Genomic DNA, 22,005 nt, shown 5'->3' on the forward strand with positions numbered 1-22,005 from the left:
ATCCCATCCGTATTCGTGGCTTCTGCTGAGATGGCTGATTAAGTCCATTAAGGCACACCATTTTCCTTTTTTTTTTTTTTTAAATAGAGACAGTGTCATGCTGTGTTGCCCAGGCTGGTCTCAAACTTCTGGCCTCAAACAATCTTCCTACAGTGGCCTCCCAAAATGCTGGGATCACATGCGTGAGCCACCGTGCCCACCCCATTTTCTCTTAATGAAATGATTGTTCAGCCACACCCTTGGTGTTCTCTTCAGATCAGACTTTCACATTACAATATGGATAGAGTAGACTGAGAATTTTACGAATCTCCAAGTTCTAGTTCTTATTTGCTCAACAATTTCTTCTTCAATTCATCTCTCTCCTGTTGCATTTTACTATAAGCAGTCGGGAGGAACCAAGCCACTCCTTCAACACTTTGCTGAGAAATTTCCTCAGCTGGAAATCCCATTTCATCTATTGCAAGTTCTGTCTTCCACAAAACACTAGAACACAGTCCAGCCAAGTTCTTTGTCACTTTGTGACAAGGATCACCTTTCCTCTAGTTTCAATAACATGTTCATTTCCTTCAGAGACCTCACTAGAATTGCCCTTAACACCCATATTTCTCTAGTGGTTGTCTGTTTGTGGTTATCTGGGCTTTTTCTAGCATGCATCTCAAAACTCTTCCTGCCTCCACCCAGTTCCAAAGCAAATCTACATTGTTAAGTATTTTTACAGTGCTACCCCACATCTCAGTATCAAAATCTCGGTCTTACTCTACTCGGGCTACCATAACAAAATACCATAGACTGAATGGCTTAACCAATACACACTGGCCGGGCGCAGTGGCTCATGCCTGAAATCCTACCACTCTGGGAGGCCGAGTAGGGAGGATCACTTGAGGTCAGAGCTCAGGACTCAAATTAGCCATGCACAGTGGCGCGTGCTTGTAGTCCCACCTACCTGGGAGGCTGAGGCAGGAGGATCGCTTGAGCCCAGGAGTTTAAGGTTGCTGTGAGCTACAGTGATGCCACTGCGCTCTACCTGAGACAACAGAATGAGACTCTGTCTCCAAAAAAAAAAGAGAGAAAAAAAGTTATACCTTTATATTTTCACAGTTCTAGGGGCTGGAAAGCCCAAGGTCAAGGTTCTGGCTCATTCAGTTTCTGGTGAGGGCTCTCCTCCTGGCTTAAAGATAGCTGCCTTTTTTTTCGCTGTGTCCTCACATTGTACAGAGAGAGAGCATGTGTGCATTTCTCTTCTTATAGGGACACTAATCTTGTTATATCAGGGCCCCACTCTTATGATGTCATTTAACCTTAATTACCTCCTTGTTTGGTCCCGTCTCCAAATACAGTAACACTGGAGGTTGGGGCTTCAACATACAAATGGCGGGGGCGGGGGGGCACAATTCGGTCTACAGCAAGTGCCGTGGTTGTCTTTGTTGTAAAATCCAGGACTTTTCCTGGATTTGAGGGTTTTCCTCTCTCATATTCTTCTAATCTTCATTCAACATTAATAGCTTTATGATTTGTATTGCTGTTAAACTAAAAGATATCACAGTACAAAATAAAGAGCTTTGGAGTCAGCTAACCTGGGTCCAAGTTCTGAATCTATTGCTCTGTAATTTTAAGCAAGTCATGCACCCTCTCTTGGTTTTCCCATCAGTGGATACTAACTACCTTACCTACCTCATAAGATTGTTATAATGCATGTGTTTATATAGTGAAGCTGATTTTATAAACTATAAAGTACATATAAAATATAATAAAACGATGCATTATTGTTACTAACAATAATGGAAAATTACTGCGCAACATTCTATAGATTATTCACTATTATTCTTTAATATTAGGCATTAGCCTGAGCATATTTAGATAGGTTCTGTACTTAGATATTTTCTTTGTCATTATTTCAAAGATGTAAGCATCTTTTTTTCTTAAAATCATGAGAGAAAGCTACAAAATGCTAACAGCCTCAAGAATTTAAGTACTGCCAAAAATTGGAAATAAACTAAGTGCCTGATATTAAGGAAACAATTTAATACTTATGGCATATCAACCCAGTGGAATGTTTACAGCCATTAAAATGGTAATTATGAAGACTATATAAAATTATGAAAAACATTTTTTGTAAAATGTCACATGAAAATACCAGAATACCAAATAGTATCATCATTACTTTTGAAAAATTGACCTACAAAATGGTAATATTCAAATAATTTCTTTGTTAGAGTGGTGGTAATTATAGGTGATTCTGATTTGTTGAAAAAAATGATGTCATAATGTCTTTTCAATGGGAAAAAACCTGAAGAATTAGAGATTTTGGATCATTTGACCCTGAGCTACTTGAAGGCAGGTATCGTCAGTTGTTCGTTTTCTGTCCTCTAATCCTCTAGCACAAATTATAAATAGCTCCTGTTTCATGATACCCGGCTTTTGCACACACTGGTTCCTCTGTCTGGACTGCTCTTCTCCTGGGAGGCAATATGATACAACAAAAAATTTCTGCATTGTGATTTGCTGGTGACCTATTTCAGAATCACCTGAGGGACCCTCATAATGTCATTTTCTCAGCCCCATTCCATACCTACAGAATCAGCATCACCGCAGTCAAGCCTTGGAAACCACATTTGTAGCAAACACCCCCACATAGTTCCTATATACAACACTTGAGTACTTTTGACAAAGTGGTTAAGAATTTAGGCTTTTAAGTCAGACAGATCTGGATTTAAATTTGATTTGTGCTTTAGCTGCATATTAGCTGTGTTACCTTGGCTCAGTTACCTGCCTTTTCTATGTATATTGTAAAATGGAAAAAATATTTCATTCTTTTCAAAGCCATTGTTAAAAATCTCAGGAGTTAATGTATGCATAATGATGTGTATAGTGCTCAGAGCATCATTTGGCACAAAGTTAAGCATTTAATAAATGGTAGGTATTTGTTCCTCCATCCTTTTCTCTCATGTGCCTAGAAAGCACCTATGTGTTCTTGTTTTGTTTTGTTTTCAGACATTGTCTGTCTCTGTCACCCTGGCTAGAGTGCAGTGGTGTGATCATAGCTCACAGCAACCTCAAACTCCTGGACTCAAGCTATCCTCCTGCCTCAGCCTCCTGAGTAGCTGGGACAGCAGGTGCGCACCACCACACCTGGCTAATTTTTCTATTTTTTGTAGAGATAGGGTCTCACTCTTGCCCAGGCTGGTCTTGAACTCCTGACCTCAAGCAATTCTCCTGCTTCAGCCTCCCAGAGTGCTGGGATTACAGGCGTGAGCCACCTCACCCAGCCCGTGTATTCTTTTATCCTCTCATCACGATTTGGCAAGCCACCACCCAACAGATTGGACCGTCTGTCTCTGTGGGCTGCATATTGGCTGGCCTCCAGCCCTTAATTTAACTTCCCTGCTCTTTAAATAGAACTTAACATAAACTTAAACATGAACTTAACTTCCCTGTTCTCTAAATAAAGTCTACCTTGCTTTTTCTCCCTTTCAAAGAATCTGGGTAGCCACTGACCAAACACATAATCTTCACCGTAGACTAAAGTCAATTTCAGAAGGGCCACCACTATTCTATACAGGAGGAAACTGAGGCCCGAGAGGAACAGTCACTTTTGCATAGGGACATCAGCTTCATGGCAGGATGCCTCCTGACTCCTAGATAAAACCTTTCCTACTATATCATGCCTGAGTCAGGAAACTCGCCCTGCCGTGCCTCAGCGTTGTCTAGGAGCAGGATGGACAGATGGTAAAATTATGGCTCAGTCTTACTGGAACTTTTTGTTTTTCACTGCTCTCATGAGATCATTTTATAACAAATGCTGCCCTGTAAGACCACATAGAAAATTTGGATGGAGTTACTTTGAAGAAGATGCTAAATATTTCACATAGGCAAAAACGTATAAATTTCTGAGTTATTTTTCCAACAGTTCCAAAGTTGAGGTGGTAGGCATCTTCTCCTTCTAAAGTATTAATAATCCAGGTTTTGTTCTCAAGCACAGAGCACGCAAAATTCAGTGAAGATGTACACTTCCCTATTACAGCTGTGGGGCTACTTCCTTTCTTTCAGCTATGCCAGAATCTTATCTTATTAAAAGTTTGTAATAGGCCAGGCATAGTGGCTCTCACCTGTAATCCTAGCACTCTGGGAGGCCGAAGCAGGAGGATTACTTGAGGCCAGGAGTTCGTTCAAGACAAGCCTGAGCAAGAGTGAGACCCCGCCTCTACAAAAAATAGAAAAATTAGCTGGTTGTGGTGGCATGCACCTGTAGTCCCAGCTACTCAGGAGGCTGAAGCAGGAGGATCACTTGTGCCCAGGAGTTTGAGGTTGCAGTGAGCTATGATGATGCCACTGCACTCCAGCTTGGGTGACAGAGCAAAATCCTATCTCAAAAAAAAGAAAAAAAAAAAAAAACTTAAAATAAAGTAGAGGTAAACTTTGGAGACCAGCATCTTTTATTGCATTTTTGACTCCAGAGTGCTCGTTTATCTCATTTGGGTGGTTGCTGAGAAAGCAAGACACCAAATGAAAAAGCATTACAAGAATAACTGTGATTGGTAGGAATGTACACTTGTTCAGACTGCATACACAGGCTATTAAATACTGGCTTAGTGGTAAGGAAAAAACCAGAGGAGAAACCGCTTCCACTTTCATAATTCAACATAAATATTTCTAACATTGAAACCGTACAGAACGTGATCAGCAGGCAGCTGTACATACAGCCGTCTAAGGATAGTGTCCATGTAGTTCCAGGGCTCAGTGCAGACAGGAGAGCCTAAGAGCCTCAAATGTAATTGGGCCAGAAGGGGGCGGTTCTGGGTGCTCATGTAAACCTGGAGTCAAGATGAATTTTCTAGTGGGAAAAGGAAGCTATGGCTTTAATTAATGAGGTGAGAGGCTATAGTTGAGAATCACAAGTTGGAATTCAAATAAATTGAATTCTTAATCTGAGCCCTGAGCTGGTTATTGAACTTCTCTGTGCCTCAGTTTCTCTAGTGTGAACATCCAGGGCAACATTCTGTCAGCCTAAATTACTGGCTCAGGAACACAAGTGATTTTCTTTTGATCCACACACTGAGTAGGAGAATGAAGAGATTTGGTAAGTATGTCACAAACAAAATGATAAAATCTTACACAGTTGCCTTCTTGAATTTCTCTTCTAAGCTCTGAAACAGGTTTCTTGGACACATGAACATTTTTGCAGCAACTCAAGCTGTAAATTACCTGACCTACCTGACAGGTCTCCTAGCAGATTCCTAGAAAATGGAGTCCTGAGTACTTTGGGCCCAGATAGCATTTTATATATTGAACAGTCTATTTTGAATACAGTCATAACAGCATTGAGAGTATGTGGGTCTTAGCTCTATAGCAGCAAGTAAAGCAATACTCCTCCTAGGCAGATCAAGGAATTGAGGTCAGTGAGTAATCAGCCTCTGTTCTTACAGTGAGGTCGTACCAAGCACTGCATATCAATTTAGAAGTTGCAGGTTTTCGTTCTGCAGGAGATCTCTCACTTGCAGTTGTGCTTTTGTGTAATGTAACAAAATAGCACATATGGTGCGATACGTGTGATCTTCAATGTTTCTCATTTTTGTCCCTCTACAATTCATTGCCTACTATATCCGTCTCACTTAAGGTTCATTGAGGCACCACAATATGAGATGGAAATGAGATTCCCTGCTGATAAACTGGAAGTAGGCTGAAGGCACACTGGGCCCATAATGGGAAAATAAAAGCTAATGTAGAGTAATTTCGAAGAGTCCTATATTTTGTAATTATTGCTTTCTTTTGGGGAAAAGAAGAGAAAATTGAACAGAGTGATGAAGAGCCCTGTCTTTGTGTGTGGTTTTGTGCTGTGCAAAATCAGTGAGCCTCCAGGCAGCCTGGACTCAGCAGACAACCCTCATTGATCAGCTTTTACTCATTTGCATAGTTAGGTCATTCATGAGTATTTGTTATTCAGATTTGTCTGCCATTGCCCCTCACTATCACCTTGCCAACTGCCATCTGTTTCATAAAAGCTGTTTATGTATTATACCTGATCTGAGTAAATAAACCCTATGGCCACACTGGATCAGATGTGGCCTTTTCTCAGAATTTTCTACAGACATATTGAACATGTACTATATGCCTTGCTCTGTGTTAGGCCCTAAAGATTTGAGTATCTGCTCTTAAGATAGACAAAAAGTGTGATGACTACAATAATAGAGACATGTGCAAGATACAGAAGTAACACAGAAAGGCAGTTTACAGTCTTTAGCACGTCCTCTCTGGACAGAAGTAACACCTGAGAAGGGCTTTGAAAGGATGAGTAGGAGCCCTTCAGGCAGATGGATGGTGGTTGAAGAGGGCCCCCAAGCAGAACCCCTGGAGGGCAGGAGCAGGGGGCTGGCTGCAGATAGTGCAGTATAGTGAGAGCAAGGGGAAAAGAGATGGGAAATAAGGGAGGTGAGGCCAGGACTTTATCCTCCAAGGATAATGGGGAGCCACTGGGAAGTTGAAATAGGCAAGAGATAGTGGATTTTTTTTTAAAGTTGGCTCTCTAGCCATGTGTAAGAGTATTTGAAGGGAATCACGTGAGATGCAGGAAAACCAGAAGGAAAGCTTTTGTGGTAGTCCAGGCAAATGATGGTGATAGCAATAAAAATGGAGAAAAGAGGATAATTTACAAGTTATTTGGGAAGAAAATCAATAGGAGTTGGTAATCGATTAGACATAGGTAGTGAAGATGTAAGAGACCCAGAATGAACTTGGTTCATTCACATTCTGGGACAGATAACAGCCATTCGTCCAGAGAGGGACGCCGAGAGAGCAGCAGGTTTGGTGGGAAGAAGAGTCGGAGACGAGTGTGGGCTATAAACGTGCATGCGAAAGTCAGCAATGTAGCCGCGGTATTGAAGCCATGAGCTAGCTTGCCAAAAGGAATGTGTCGGTGAACAATTAGGATGGGAAAGAGACCCCCTAAACACCAGCGCTTCAAGGAACCTTTGGGAAGAAGGGTCAAGTGAAAAGGAATGGATAATACCGTGCCGTTCACAACCGATCAATCCGTAATTGTGCCATTGAATTTTGCCCGGTGTCTGCCGTTTCCCCCTGCATCCTACTTTGTTGTCTTACACTGACTATCACTTGTTGAAAGGGCAGCAAGATTCGTGTCCTCTTCATAGGTCCCAGGCATTGTGGGTGTTCTGGAAGGGTCAGTCACGCTAGGCACATAGCGCTGTCTTCTCCTCCCGGGCTGCTTTTAATGGGGCTTTGCAGTCAAAGCCCCCCACAGTCTGCTTTTCAGAAGTTAGCTGTCTAGGCTGGGGTTATTGCAAACATAACTGCTTTATAATGGCAAATTTACCTCAAAGGTATGCAGAGTGGTTGCCATGAGCAACACAGAAAATGAGCCCCTGAACCGAAATGAATGTTTGGAATTAAACTTTTCCGGTGTACTTGGGGCCGTTGCTGAGCTGTTTCCCTGCTAGGATCGGGTCTGGGCAAGTGCTGTGCACTTTGCCCTGGTTCTGAGGTTTCAGGAGAGGGGCATTTGGCTCGGATTCTGGAAGGCATGGTTGTTGGGTTTTGTTTTGATTTTTCCATTTTCCAGTAGATGATTTGTCAGTGGTTGAAGAGTCCCCACTCCCTGTATTTGGGAATCTGGTCAGATTGCTTCAGGATGCCGTGTCCTACAGATGGGAAGTGCTGAGGAACATCAGATACTCACTCGACTGCTCAGTTGATGTGAATCAATATTTCTCTTTCTCATTCTCTGTCTTCACTGATCTTTAACCCAGACAAGGACCCGATTTCCCCTCTAGCCTCTGTTTTTGCAACAGTATGTTATTCACATTGGTGAGTATGTACCTACCATCTGACTGGCTGTCTCTTTTGATGTCCCTCTGACCCTTTTGGAGAAGTAGCTCAAGCAGGCGTGCCCTGAGCAGGCAAGTGGGCAAGAGCCACCGAGTCCGGGACAGGCTTCTCTTCCTGCGTATGCTCGTGAAGAGCTCCCTCTGCACGAATTTGGCATCGCCACCTTCGTGGAAGCGAACACTGTGCAGAAAGAGGCCCTGCGGTGTGCTTTACAAGATTCGACCTTCACCAGCCTGGTTTGGTTCTCCTGCTGCAGTTTACAAGTAAATGACTCCTGGATGTTGATATTGCAGCTCCCTCTAGTGTCCTGTGGCTCAGGCTCGCACAGTATTTTTCTTCCCTTTCAAGACAATGCTGACAGCACAGAATCTGCCAAAACTGGCATTATTTTAAGTAGGTTTTCCCAAACATAGCAAAACAAATATGAGGTGACTTTTCTCCCATTAGGAAAAGGAATCTTACATGAAAATATGGGATCATTCCACTCTAGTTTTTTTCCTATTTTAAAATTTGGGGGAGCCTAGGAGTCCTGCAGAAATCACTTTTTTCGGGTAACGAATCTTTCTCGAGATCCCTCTGGTTCATGCTAGCTCCCCTTTGTAAAGAAGGAGTGTGAATTCCTTTCAAGAAAGATAAATGAAAATGAGAGGCCAAGAAAAAGTTACTTTGATCCCTCTTAGAGAAAATTCTGGGTAAGGGAAGAAGAAAAAAAGAGAAAAATTGGCAGAATGACCATGTCCATTTGTTCTGAAAAGAGTGGCTTGTTTTCTGAAATAACTTTTGGACTAGAAATTTATCATCTGAAGTCAGGTCATTTTGAGTTTTTTAAAAAACTAAAGGAGTCAAGTTATTAATATTTGAAAAATGGCTACTATGTGGTGCATAGAATAATATAATACTCCTACCTAAATTAACATCGTTGCAGGCTCCGTAATAAAGATTTATGAGATACCCGTCACGTGAAATCCTGTTATGGAAATCTCCATAGGTCTGCGTTCGGGTTGTAACTGTTTTCATGGTTATGAACCAATTAAAACCCCTCTTTTTCTCCTCTTTTACACTCCAGTCTTCTCCTTTTTGCCTTTGCCTTAAAACTAGAGCGATCCGTTATTCTTCAGCCTATCTGTGTATCATAAAATGAAGAAATAAGGAAATGCCTGCCGCCCACTCAGCTAGGCAGACCATTTTCCTTCAGAGCATCCAAAACGGTGGAACAATTTATCATTTCTTCTTCGTAAATCACCTTGATCCTTTATCTCAAGTTGATCTGTGAAGCTAAACATAGATTCTGTTGTAGTATCCAGGTTCTTATCTGCTCACTAAGCTCTGGGGGACCTTATAAAAATGTGTGTGTGTATATGTGTTTGTCTAGATACAATTAGAACATCACAATTAGAATGTCTTCTCCACCTCTACTGTTCAACTACAAGGTGGAAGGCTTTTTCAGCCTGACTTGGCATAGTGGGAACCACAGTTCTCTCTCCTAGCCTTAGGGTTCCTGTCTTGGATCAGAAGGTAGCGACACTGGCTTGGAGGTGTTGAATGTTAGCAGTCCCTTTTTACCTGTCTTTTCTCAAACCTGTGGTCAGAGAGCCTCACTGCCCATGGCAGGTGGCTGTCGGGACTCAAAAGAAAGGTATGTTTTTCTGTCTTGCTCTCTTTGTTGGAAAACATGAGGATTCTATAAGATTGCATCACTTTTAACATGTCCAAGAGGTTAACTGTTACAGTCATTATCAGTGTTACATTTGTACAACTTTGTAGTTTACAGATGTGCTTATGTACTTGATTCCCTTTAATCCTCACAACTGCCCTGTGAAATAGGTTTCAGTATTCTTGACATTGTTTCCTTCATTAGGGAAATTAGTCAAATGCCCAGGGCTGCACAGCTAATGGCAAGGCTTAATCCCAGGCCTCTTAAGTCCTTGGTGAGTATCCTTTCTACAGTGCAGCAGCTAGAGTTTAACTATCCAGGTTCATTCGGCTAAACTTCCTATAGTATTCCACAGACTTTTCAAAGACTGAGGAGTTGGGACCCTTGAACTTTCATTCCAGCAGGCAGTGTGATACTGAGCAAATTATTAAAACTGGGGATGGTGTTAATGGTGCCACGTGTTGGATCCAACTCCTGTACAACTAAATGATGACTAATATAGGATTTTTAAATACTTGGTGACACATAATTTTGAAATATTGCCAACAGTCCAGTATAGAAAGAATACATGTTATGATTGATGAGCATATAGGAGTATATATTATACCAAATGTAATGAGACTTTCAGAGCTTTCCAAAGACAATATTTTCTAAAAGATATGCTACTTGAACTTAAACTCAGCCTGGGGGCATCTGTTTCAAGACCAGAAGTTTGCTTGAAACAGAAATGCTTAGTGTACCCTCAAACTAATTAGGTAGGTGGTAGAAGACTTGAAGGAATTTGTTCAGATAGATAGATAGATAGATAGATAGACAGACAGACAGACAAATTTCCATGGCACTGGTCACTGATGTCAGGTCTCTTTAACTATAATAAATACAGTGAGAGAGAGAGAGAGATGTTCTCCCCCCAGACTCCCTTGCCTTTGGTCTTCTTTTTTTTTCTTAATATCTATTTGAATGGAAATCGGAACATGTTGCTACTCAGAACTGGAGACCCATCTGCATCTTCCTAAGAAAATGTACATTTTTCTTTTTAAATGAAAATGACTAGAAAATACTTTTTTAAAAAAGTTTGCTTCTTTTCTGTATTACTGTAATAAACAGGCAGTGTAAACACTACAACGAGTGCTTGTTGCCGGAGGCTTTGACATCGGTAAGCTATGGCAGTGTACTCCTGCTGAGCGGCAAGAGTAGAGAATGTATCCCTCAGCTACCAGGGCCACGGAGGGGACTCCAGACCAGGCTATTATGATCTGTAAACTAGCGTTAGAGACTGAGTCTTCCATCGTCAGCCACTCTGTAGCATGAAGATAACCCATTTGGGGGTGATTTTGCTTACTTTTTGCTTTTATAACCCTTTAAGACTAGAAATACAATAGTTATTATAGTATGTAGAATACTTGGCTCATGTTTTTGATCAAAAAACTGTTCTTTGATCCATAACCACTTAATGAAGTGCTTTTTGAAAGGTCTTATTGCCTGAATATTGGGTGTTCAATGAGGCCTATTAAGAGAAAGCATAAAACTCAGAATTCTGCCATTGAAACGTTCGGTTTGCTCTGACTAGGTCAGACCAATGATTCTTTCAACCCTTTATCCCCTACCCTGCCAGTGAACTGTGAGTGCCAGAGTTGTGACCATCACAATGACCTGAAAGGTAGGAAAACCCAGTTTACCTGGCCAATTGTACATACTCTCCTGACCAATGAGAAGTTGACACAGAGGGTGATGAGTGAGGAAATAAGATATTCTATTCTACTTTATGAGCCATTTATCGGCCTTCTGTGTGTGTCCGGGCTGTAAACCTCTTCAAAAAGTAGGTAAAAAATTATTTTGTTGTCGTTCGGTTTTCTAGATGAGGTGCAGGGCATAGTGGAAAGAGCAAGCTTTGGCGTTAGATGGACTTAGGTTTGCACACTAGTAACCCTGGGCACGTTTTTCGTTTTTTTTAGATCCTCAGCCTACTCCAAAGGGTTAGTATGAGGACTAGAGTTGGTACACATAAAGTGCTCGGCACAGACTGGCACGTAGACAGCCATGAGCGATGACGACTGCCATTGTTACTGTCACTCAGCATGGGACCAAGGCTCTTTCTAAAGGCGTCACTACATGATCGTTCGTTCCTAACCAGTCACCTTCCAGTTACTCCTCCTGGATATGCCACACACATAGTCATGAAGGTGTGAGTTTTAAATTGTGCTATTTGCTTTCTTCTTTCAGATCTGTAAGAGCAAAGCTAAAGAGTCTCAGCAGTATTACCACAGCTTGGCTGTCCGGCAGAGTCTGGCTGTCCATTTTAACATCCAGCAGGACTGTGGTCACTTTCTTGCCGAAGTCCCCAACCGTCTGCTTCCCTGGGAGGATCCCGATGCCCCTGGAAAGGAAGAGGATGAAATGGAAGAGAGCGAAGAAGAAACAAAAGGAGAAACTGATGGGAAAAACCTGGAGCCCTCTTCCGAAGCAGAGTCATCCCAGAAAGAGAGCCAGGGAGTCACGAGCAAGAAGCAGAGAAGCCACGTCGTGGTCATCACCAGAGAGGTTCCCTGTCTCACTGTGGCCGATTTTGTGCAAGACTCTCTGGCCCAGCATGGGAAAAGCCCTGACTTGTATGAAAGGCAAGTCTGCCTGCTGCTCTTGCAGCTGTGCTCTGGCCTCGAACACCTCAAACCCTACCACGTCACTCACTGCGATCTGCGCCTGGAGAACCTGTTGCTTGTCCACTACCAGCCTGGGGGAACTGCCCAAGGCCTTGGGCCTGCAGAGCCCAGCCCCACCTCATCTTGCCCCACAAGGCTTATAGTGAGCAACTTCTCTCAGGCCAAGCAGAAGAGCCACCTGGTGGACCCCGAGATCCTCCGGGACCAGTCCCGCCTCGCCCCAGAAATCATAACCGCTACCCAGTATAAGAAGTGTGACGAGTTCCAGACAGGCATCCTCATCTATGAGATGCTACATCTGCGCAACCCTTTTGATGAGAACCCGGAGCTGAAGGAGAAGGAATACACGCGCGCAGACCTGCCTCGCATCCCACTCCGCTCCCCCTACTCCCGGGGCCTGCAGCAGCTGGCCAGCTGTCTCCTGAATCCCAACCCTTCCGAGAGGATCCGCATTTCAGACGCCAAAGGCATCCTCCAGTGTCTGCTCTGGGGCCCCCGGGAAGATCTTTTCCAGACTCTCGCCGCCTCCCCCAGCCTAGTGCAGAGGAACAGCCTGCTCCAGAACTGGCTAGACATCAAGCGCACTCTGCTGATGATCAAGTTTGCTGAGAAGTCCCTGGACAGGGAGGGGGGGGTCAGCCTCGAGGACTGGCTTTGTGCTCAGTATTTGGCTTTTGCCACCACAGACTCGCTCAGTTGTATTGTGAAAATCCTGCAACATCGTTAATGTGTCCTGGATGCTGCTTTTACTACACTTTCACCTTCCTCATGTCACCCACCTACTTCCCCTTCCTAATACACAGAATTCAAGGAAAGAAGAGAAAGAAATCTTCCGTCCCTGTCCACAAGCGAGTGGGTCCATTCAGAAAGGTTATTCAGAGCTCCAAATCCAGTGAGAAGCTGAGTCTGTCTTAACTTTACAGAAATTCAACTGCACAAATGTGCCGTTGCCCTCCCCTGCAACACCTTTCATCCTAATAGTCCATAAATTCAGGTAAAAAAAATGAGAATGCACATCCTTGAAGAGACAGCTCCTTTGCTATGAACTCAGTGAACCAGTGAGCTTTGTCCAGTTCCTCCATAATTCTGAATATCTCCTGTCTTTTTAGCACCAAGTGTTTATTCCAACTAGCAATAGACTTAACCAATTTCTACCAGCATCCAGTAAGCTCCCACGACAGACTCTTTCTCCTTTAAGGTATCAGTAACTGACTCTTACCAGGCAGAACTGCCATCTTCGGCATCAACCCAGTTTTGGTTACCGGGGCCTATATCCTTTGTCTCAGCAGGTAGTAGGAAGAAAAGGAGAGTTCCTATCCCTTGGGTCATAGACCTGTTTTCATTTCTGTTATCTGTAAGTGTGTGCACTGCATGGAAGACCCCCTAATAGCCTCCCCTCTGCTGCCACTGCCTGGTTCTCTTTCACCTCTACTCTGTCCTCACTTGCCAAGGAAGTTTGGACTTATCGGCCACTTGTGGCCCATTACAGAGCTGACCTGAGGTGGCGTCACCAGTTCCTCAGCAGGGTGGAGTGCAGTTCAGAGCTTATAAATAGCTGGCAGGACATGAGGAGATGATTTTCTTGCATGTGCAATTCTCTAGGGGCCACCAGGGAACAGACTTTAAAGTACCATTCTTTGATTATTGTCGAAACTGTCAGTGTTGGCAGCCAGGGCTGGCAGTGCCCAGATCACGGTTTCCCCCAAGCAGTAATTGGCCAGCTCCCTTCCACCGGTGGCCGGTGATAACCCGTCTGCCGAGTGCTGTAAGCGGCGGCCCTGAGTGCAATGGCTATCAGCTGAGCTCTAGGTCGCCGTGGAGGGCACAGCGGAGTGGGCTGTTGGGACGGCCGTAAGGCGGGGAGAGGACGAAGGCCACTGATGAGACTGCTGACCTCTCAGAACGTCGCCCTCTTCTAGAGAGACTGCCTCCCAGTGTGGGTGGCACGTTGCTCTCTCTCAATGGCTCTGAGGACAGCTCGCGGGGATTTAGATGGCTGAGGCAGGTGACCGAGCGCTGTTCACCGGGCGTGGAGCCCGCGCTCCTCTCCTGGGGATGTATGTGCAATTTTCACGTGTAGTTTTTAGCTGTATATTACAGTGTTTATGTGACAACTTCACCTGGAGCGAGATCTACAGAAACCCTCCCCTTCTTCCCTTGGCACATATTTGCGCTAAGAGATGAGTGTTTCTTCCACTGGCGTGTGTGTGTGTGTATGCGTGTGTGCGCGTGTGTGTGTGCTCATGCTTATTTTATTCAAAACTGTGAGTATCTGTTTACTTCAACCTTGAAATCCCAAGAGTCACCGAACAGTGCGTGTGTGCACTTGTGTGTCCATGTGCGCGTGCACACGTGTGCCGGAAGGCCAGGCCTCTGAGGGAGCAGCCTGTGGTGGGGTTGACAGACACGTCCTCTGCTCCCAGTTGGCGAGGGAGCCCTGGGGCCCTTCATCGACCAGCACAGAGTTTTCTCGAAGCCAGGCCTGGCTGTGCAGTGTTACTTAGATATAGCACATTAGTGGCCTTGGAAATTTTTAAACTCTTAACATTTTTACCAGCCTTTCATGTGATTCGCCTATATCAAAGAGGATCAAGAAAGGAGAAGAATGTATTTTATTGTGCTCTTATTGTTTTCTTTTAAGAGAACGGGATGTGTGAGGCTCCGCATGGAGGACGTCCTCATCCCCGTGGCCAGCAGTGTAGGACTCCCAGGAAAGAGGGCTGGTTGGCCAGCGAAGAGTCTTGCCTCTTCTCGCCGGAGGGCAGGGCTCTGCCCTTAGGAACAGCCACGGAGCGGGCACTGCTGCTGCTGGCCAGCAGTCTGCTCCCGGTGTCCTGTGGCGTGGCCGCACCTCGCCTGGCAAGCTGGCGTTTGCATCACCTTCGCATAGCCCGTGTGCACATAATTCCTTGCCTGGTTCCGCGCTGTAAGTGGCAGCACACAGACCACTGACCGTGCCAGCCAGCACGTTCCCTTAGACTCCCCCAGCCGCCCCCCACCCCCGCAAAGGGTGTGCATATTGAGACATACCTTCTCAATGTCACTCTCGTGGTGCCTTGCCCCATGTAAATTGGAATGTTGACTATTTAATGAGGTTACATATTTAATGCAGAATGTTCCTGGTTTCTCTATTTGTTATGTCTCTAGGTATCTTCTTTCCTTTATTGTTTCTATTATGACTTGGATCCACTCTTCATTTAATACATTAACTGCCATGCGAGTTGTATTTAACTCACGCTAGTTTTGAGCCTGGGGCCTCATGAAGCACATGTAACTCACACGTCTCTTCACCTTGGGAGCCACGTGAAATATTTTTCAAGTTGCATATAACTCACCCACAGAAAACAATAAAAACTAAATTTTTCATTAAATTAGAAAGGCTCATTTTGTTTTCAAAGTTTTAATTCTATTTTAGTAATAAAACACTGTGGCCCCAAGGGAAAAAAAAATTTGTTTTCTAGTGTGGCAGTCAATGTGTTAACTCTATAGTATAATAAGCATGGACACCTCCACTACCATTATCTTACAGCACTGGTAAACCGAGCACCTCTTCACATCAGATGTGTTTAGTACTGTTTTCGTATTCTAATTTGGCAAAAGATGAATGCCAACTAGTCAGAGAAGGGCCTTAGGCTTCCCAGAGACGGGTGGCTAGATTAATTTTTCTCTGCGTGGTGGCTGAAGACTGAGGTGGGGAGGGAAGCGGATGTTAAGGGTTATAGCAAAATAGAGAAATGTTTTTCTAGGCAAGAAGTACTATATCAAATGGTCCTCAGAATATTTTTCCATAAAAAATTCAGTCAGTCTAACATTATCACAACTATTTTACATTTTCATTTTAATTGTAGTAGAAACTTTGAATTTATTCATCAACTGGAAAGAGATCCTACCTTCTGTAGACACAGATATACACACCCACACCCCCCCATTTTTTATATATATATATGAGTTTTGGATTATGACTAGTATAGCACTTTAAGTTTTCTCAAGTATCAACAAGTTATTGCCTTCAATATTGATTGGAAATGTTTTTCTTTTCTATTGAAGTTTTTATTATAGATTCTTCCATTTATATTGAAAATTTGAACAATTAAGCTCCTATTGGAACTTTTCCTTAAGCCACATGAGCACGAACAATCTCTGTGACACTTCTGGGTGCTGGAGAAACACGACAGTGGCTGGAGTAGCCAAGAGCAAGACTGAATGTAAGCAGAGTGCCTTAGTTAGAATGGTAAAGTAGTCTTGGAAGGAAGAGTCAGTGGATATTCCACAAAGAGGACTAGCACTTCGAGAAGCCTCCCATTCTGGCTGGGGAAAGCCCTTTTGGTGTATGTACACTAGTGTGGGGCCCAGAAGCTAATTCATGAAGAATAACAGGATGAGAACAACAGCAACCGTAACCCATGGAACAACATAAGAGTCATGAATGAGATCCACCAGCCCCAGGCCGAGTTAGAGTCGGAAGCCAGGAATGTGGCCAGGAGTTTCAAGATTTGTTCTCAGAAGATGAGCAGGATGAGGTATTGGGAGTTGGGGGCACAGGCACGCAGCCTACCTGACTGCTGACCTCAGGGTGCTAACAGGTGGAGCAGCCTCCCACTGTGAGATTAAATGGGGCCCAGTTTTGTTTCGAAACTCAGAATAAACTTGTGAACGCAGAAAACTCTAAGCCAAGAGATCTAAACGTCTAGAAATACTAATGACATTTCTGGGAGTAAAACTACTTAAAATTGTATTTTAAAGTTTCTAGTATTGTAAAATTTGCATGAAGGATCTCTGGGGCCTACTCAAGAGTAGGGCATAGGAAGATTGCACCCAGCTTCCCAAATTTGAGTGACGAATACTTTACTGTGGTGCTGGGCAGTAGCCTGACATTTGCTTTATTGGTAACCTGTAATTAGGATTTTTCTCTAGATTTTACCAGCAGTGATCTAAAAAAATACAGGGAGGTCCCAGAAATAGGGATAGATTCAAGAGTCTGTACTGCATTTCAAATGATTCTAGATGTGTACATGAAATAACATTTGGAGAGGAGGGGCGACAGGAATTTGACTCCCTGGGCAGGTCTGGTGTGTTTCTCGTAGCCCTCACTAGTTAATCAGGACTGAAGTTCGGACCCAGCATAGTGAGTGAGCAGGAGGCTGCCCATGAGACCAGCTTGCTAGTTCTGCCTCACTGGAGCCACGTCCTCAAAGGCCCACGGTGCTGTGCCCACACCAGCTGGGGCTGCTCTTGCCCCAGTTGCGCTGCAGTCCCGCTGTCCCTGCGGACGGCTGCACCGAACGGGGGTTCCACGGACCAACAATGATGCCGTAAGGGACGCCAGAAGAGCTGCAGTGCAAGATGCTAGGAGAGATTATACCAAAGAAATCAAGCCTTTCATGCTGATGCTTCTGAGAAGATGAGGGTGAGCTGTGACAGATACCGTGGGGGGTTCACACACATTCCATGCCAGGGTATTCAGCTAATAAATCCCATCCTCAAAAAGCACCTATTTTTTTAAGAAGTCCATTTTGTATATTAGAAGGAAAAGTGAGGAGGAGGAAGAGGATGAAAGGCCCGGGCAGATACAAAGCTCCCGTATATTTAAGAAGGAACTCTTCTGTCCCCCTCGACATGACTGGCTGTTGCTCAAACCTCAGCTCGGGAACACGGTACCCATGTGAGCCTGAAAGGTTTTTCTAAAAAGACATGGTAGTTTTAATAGGTTTGTTGAAAGACTTCTTGGGAAATTTCTTAACAAATTGCACTTGTTTATAAACCTTCCTACAGAGCTGTTTACCGTTCGTCATCACCATCATTTAATATTTGTAAGTGCCCAGAAGGTACCAGGTGCTACGCGGCTGCCAGACGCCCCCGCCCTGCAGCTGTTTGAGATTAGAGTAGGTTGCACTGGCCGCTCCGGAAGCTTCCGCCCAGCTGGGCTGCAGGGCCTCTGAGTTTAGCCCAGCTTCTCATCCCACCCACCCCCATGGTTTTTTTTTAAATCAAGAAAGTTTCAGGGAATCAAAAGAGGCTGGAAATTTTTTAACCTAGCAGAAGTACAGAGTCATATATTTTGCTACGAATGTTAGTGCAGTACAGAAAGCACGCTTCGCCCTTAATGTGTGGACAGGACGTGTGTGTCTGCACTCGTGATAACCTGAATGTTGAAGCAGCCCTGGGGCTTCAGGGTAGCGTTTGTGAAAGGTTAAACCACACTGCTTCAGAAACTTGCTCCCGATACTGCCTGGTTATCCCTTCCCTTACCAGTGTGTCAAGAGCGTCCTGCGTGAGCACGCTGGGCCGGGCTTTCTGTTGACGAACGCAGGACGTTCTGGAGTGAGATGAAGGCGGAAGTAAGAGGTCGTCGTGCTCAGTGATTTGACTCATAACAGTCCTCATCCCAGTCTCTCCTTACTCCTCCTTGGCCCTGCCCGCACTCTCTGTATTTGAAAATCTTGTTTTTCCCGCTCTTCTTTCAGGAGCTTCACCTCTACTTCCGTATTATAAAGTGTATAAATCTCTCAGTGAAAGGTCCCCTCCGTCACCAGTGGCGCCACCCTGTGGTTTGCTGTGGTACTTTGCCGTGTACTCTGTGGCTTCGTTACTGTGTAAATAAATTCATTTTAATATATACTAAAAACCAGACAAATGCTTGTCCTTTCAGCAACTTTTCCGCACAGACTTGCTGGGGAGGGTTTGGTTGCAAACACGGTTATTCTTGCCCCCCAGGCTGGATGCCGTGTCTGTAAGGCAGGAAATGATGGCTTCCCTGTGCCCGCTGCACCGTGGACCCTCATTCGCCGTGGACACGACTGGGGGTTGCCTGGTTGGTTTTGTTGCTGACCTTGCCCCTGGGCCCAGGCAACACACAGAGAGCGTCTAGGGCCACACCAGTATGGGATTTGCTCCTCAGCAACACGGACCTGCAGTCTGGCAACCACTTTTCTGGAATATGCCTTAAAAACAATGTTTGCAAATGACTGTATTTTCTCTTTAGTCCCTCCTTAATCTGAGAAAAGTAGGCCCCGAAGAGTGAAGGTGTTGGGCTTTCCGCACGCCTCAGAGGGCTGCAGCCCTGCTGTGTGAGATCACCCCCTGGTGACCAGTCACCTCCGGGATTCCTGGGTTTGCACTCGTGTCTGAGAGGCTCTGGCTGACCCAGTGGAAATCACAAGAGCTGTGCAGATACGAGCAGGGCAGGGCCTTGCACAGTGTCATCTGCAGAATCCACATGCCTGTGGTATTCCTTAAGGCATGTGGTCACACAGGGTCCTCCCGAAGGCAGAAAAGCCAGTGTGTGGACACTTCAGCCAAAGAGAGGCGGCCACCTGGCGCAGGCAGGAGTCAGCAGTGGCAACAACAGCTGCTGTGTTACTGGAGGAGAATGGACGAGAGAGCAGATGTAGAGTCTCAATTTAGACCAGATTTTAGAGCTCCAGACCCCTTCCAATGTCTCCAACCCCGTGTTTCTGCTCTTCTCTGCTAGCAAGCACGCTGGGATTTGCAAACATTGGTTTTAAGGCATATTCCAGAAAAGTGGTTGCCAGACTGCAGGTCTGTGTTGCTGAGGAGCACATCCCATACTGGTGTGGCCCTAGACGCTCTCTGTGTATTGCCTGGGCCCAGGGGCAAGGTCAGCAACAAAACCAACCAGGCAACCCCCAGGGACACGGGCTCTGCCCACTGCAGCTTCTGGCCTGCTCGCTGGGGAAGAGCCTGGGGCACCTTCCCAGCTGTCAGCACAACACGCTGGCTTCTGGGGGACAGGAGCCGAAGAAAGAAGTAAGCAGTTAGGTCTGGGCGGTCACAGAGACAGCCCACTAGGGCTGAGTCGCTGTCTAGAGTTCTGCTGGCGTGAGTGGCCACCCCGGAGCCCTGAGAGGATATGGGCACGTGGACAGTGGGACCTGCCAGACTCCAGGGGAGGTGGAACAGACCAGAAGAATTGAGTTTCTGTTTTTCCGTGGGATCACTTTGTTCTTCGGCATAGCTGGAGAGAAACCATCCTATTCCCACCCCCACTGCCTCGCCCAGCAGGGGACCCATTCCTGGGAATCCCATTTGTGGGTCCTCAGTGAGCCCACCCTTCTCTGACTCTGGGATCCAGAGATGACGAAGTGCCGACATACGGAGGGGGCTCGGGCAGCCACGTGCCTGCAGAGCGGCTGCGTTTAACCCCAGCCACGGAGAGTCTTGGTTTTGTTCCTGCCTGAGGGGGGCTGGCATGGGGAGCTCTCAGGGCTCGAGGTTGCACGTGCGCGCCCTGCTCCAGGAGCTCCCTGCCTCCCCGCCAAGGCCCAGCAAACTGTGCTTCCCTTCGAGTGCGCCTGCGCTCTGGAGGATGGACTGTCATCAGTGCGTTAGGAGCCAAAAACTGCAGTTGGCAGATCACAAGCTGTTGTTAAGAGCAGCTCAAGGCAATTACAGCTGAAACCTAAAAACTGGATTTCACACTGGGTAGGGGCAGGAGGGAGTTGGTTGCCAAGATCCAGTTCTCTCAAATTGCAAACCTCTAAGAGGAAACAGGCTGCCTGGACACAAACCAGCTTCCACGAGATCCCAGATAACGGTCTGTGCTCACACTTGCACAGCCAACAGCTCCCTCACCCTCTGGAAGATGCGATGGAAGCCACAGGAAGGCTGAATGGTCCTGGCCACCAGTCTCAGCTTAAGAATCCAAGTGGGGCTGGGAGGGCTTTTACGGAATCTGCAACTGTGGGGACCAGGGGGTTGTCTAGAGAAGCAACTCGCCTGCCAGGGGTCAGTGGAGGGACTTGGGTCTGTCTGCCCCACACCACCCATTGCTCACCAGCCCGTCGTTGAGCTGGAGTCAAAAATAGAGCAAAAACTTCCCAACCTGTGGTTCATGTTTCCACTCTCTCCCTCTCACCCAAGTACTTCTAGCGCCACTCTCCACCGAAGACCCAGGGGTATATCTGAAGCCACTCCAGCCCTGTAGCTTGACAGGGCCACCCCTCTCCATCTTGGTCCAGTCTGGCTCCAGCTGCCACAGGTGTCTGCCTCACCCAAGCCCTCCCGGCCCTGCCCGACTGATGCCACCTGATGCTTAGGACAGAGCCCACTCTGAGCCTTGAGGTCTGCAGGCCTGCACCCTCAGGGCGCGGCCCGTCTGCGCTTCTCAGCTTCCCCCACTGACTCTTCCTTTGGGTCAGCTTCCAGGCCCTCTGTGCTCCGGGCCTGGGCACTGCTGCAGAGAGCCGCCAGGCTGCAGCCCATTGAGGTGTTAACAGGGACAAGCCCCAAGACGAGCTCTTCACACACGGCCTGGCTTCATCCTCACTTCCGCCCCACGTGATGGCTCCGTTCCTCCTTCATTTCGGATGAGGAAAATTAGGCCCATTTTTGTACTCAGCTAATCAAAGCCAGGATTTGAACCTAGTGTTGCTGAAAGTTCAGCACTTGTCCCTGAGGCCGCATCAGAAGAATGAGCACAAGTGGTTTGAGGAGAAGGAAAGAGGAGTTTATTAATTTTCGGGCAAATGAGGGGGTTGACAGACAGCCGTCTCAAAGTACCAACGCCCTGTCTCCAAGAAGTAGGGAGACTTTTAAAGGTTCTGATTGATCCCATAATCCCATCTTTGGCTAAGACAATCTCATGACCTCCACCTGGGCAATTCCCCGGAGCCATCTCCTGTGGCACAAAGAACAAAGGACACTCCCTGCCCCTCCCGACAACTGGCCTGAGGCATAGACGTAGGTTTAGCTCTCAAACAGGGTGGGGGGTTTGAAGAGAGAGAAAACATTGTCACCCTTTTTCAGGCCATTCTCTCTGTTACACTAGACCTGCGTGACTTCTAGTTCGGTGCTCTTTCTTCCACCCATTCCTGTCACCTGTGTGCAGCGAGG

The 22,005-nt window shown here is 45.9% G+C and overlaps 1 protein-coding gene across 1 annotated transcript in view; it reads left to right on the plus strand.

Annotated features, from left to right (window-relative positions):
- Nucleotides 1-13,281, plus strand: part of LOC105816443 (pseudopodium-enriched atypical kinase 1-like) — a 41,170-nt gene extending 27,889 nt beyond the window's left edge. Inside the window, exon 4 of the mRNA XM_012651859.1 lies at nucleotides 11,717-13,281. Coding sequence (XP_012507313.1) covers nucleotides 11,717-12,880 — 1,164 coding nt within the window. The 3' untranslated portion in view covers nucleotides 12,881-13,281. The remainder of the gene's footprint in view (nucleotides 1-11,716) is intronic.
- The last annotated feature ends 8,724 nt before the right edge of the window (nucleotides 13,282-22,005 follow it).

This window comes from Propithecus coquereli, unplaced genomic scaffold (assembly GCF_000956105.1).
Source record: "Propithecus coquereli isolate 6110/MARCELLA unplaced genomic scaffold, Pcoq_1.0 Scaffold372, whole genome shotgun sequence".
In the NCBI taxonomy this organism is placed as follows: domain Eukaryota; kingdom Metazoa; phylum Chordata; class Mammalia; order Primates; family Indriidae; genus Propithecus; species Propithecus coquereli.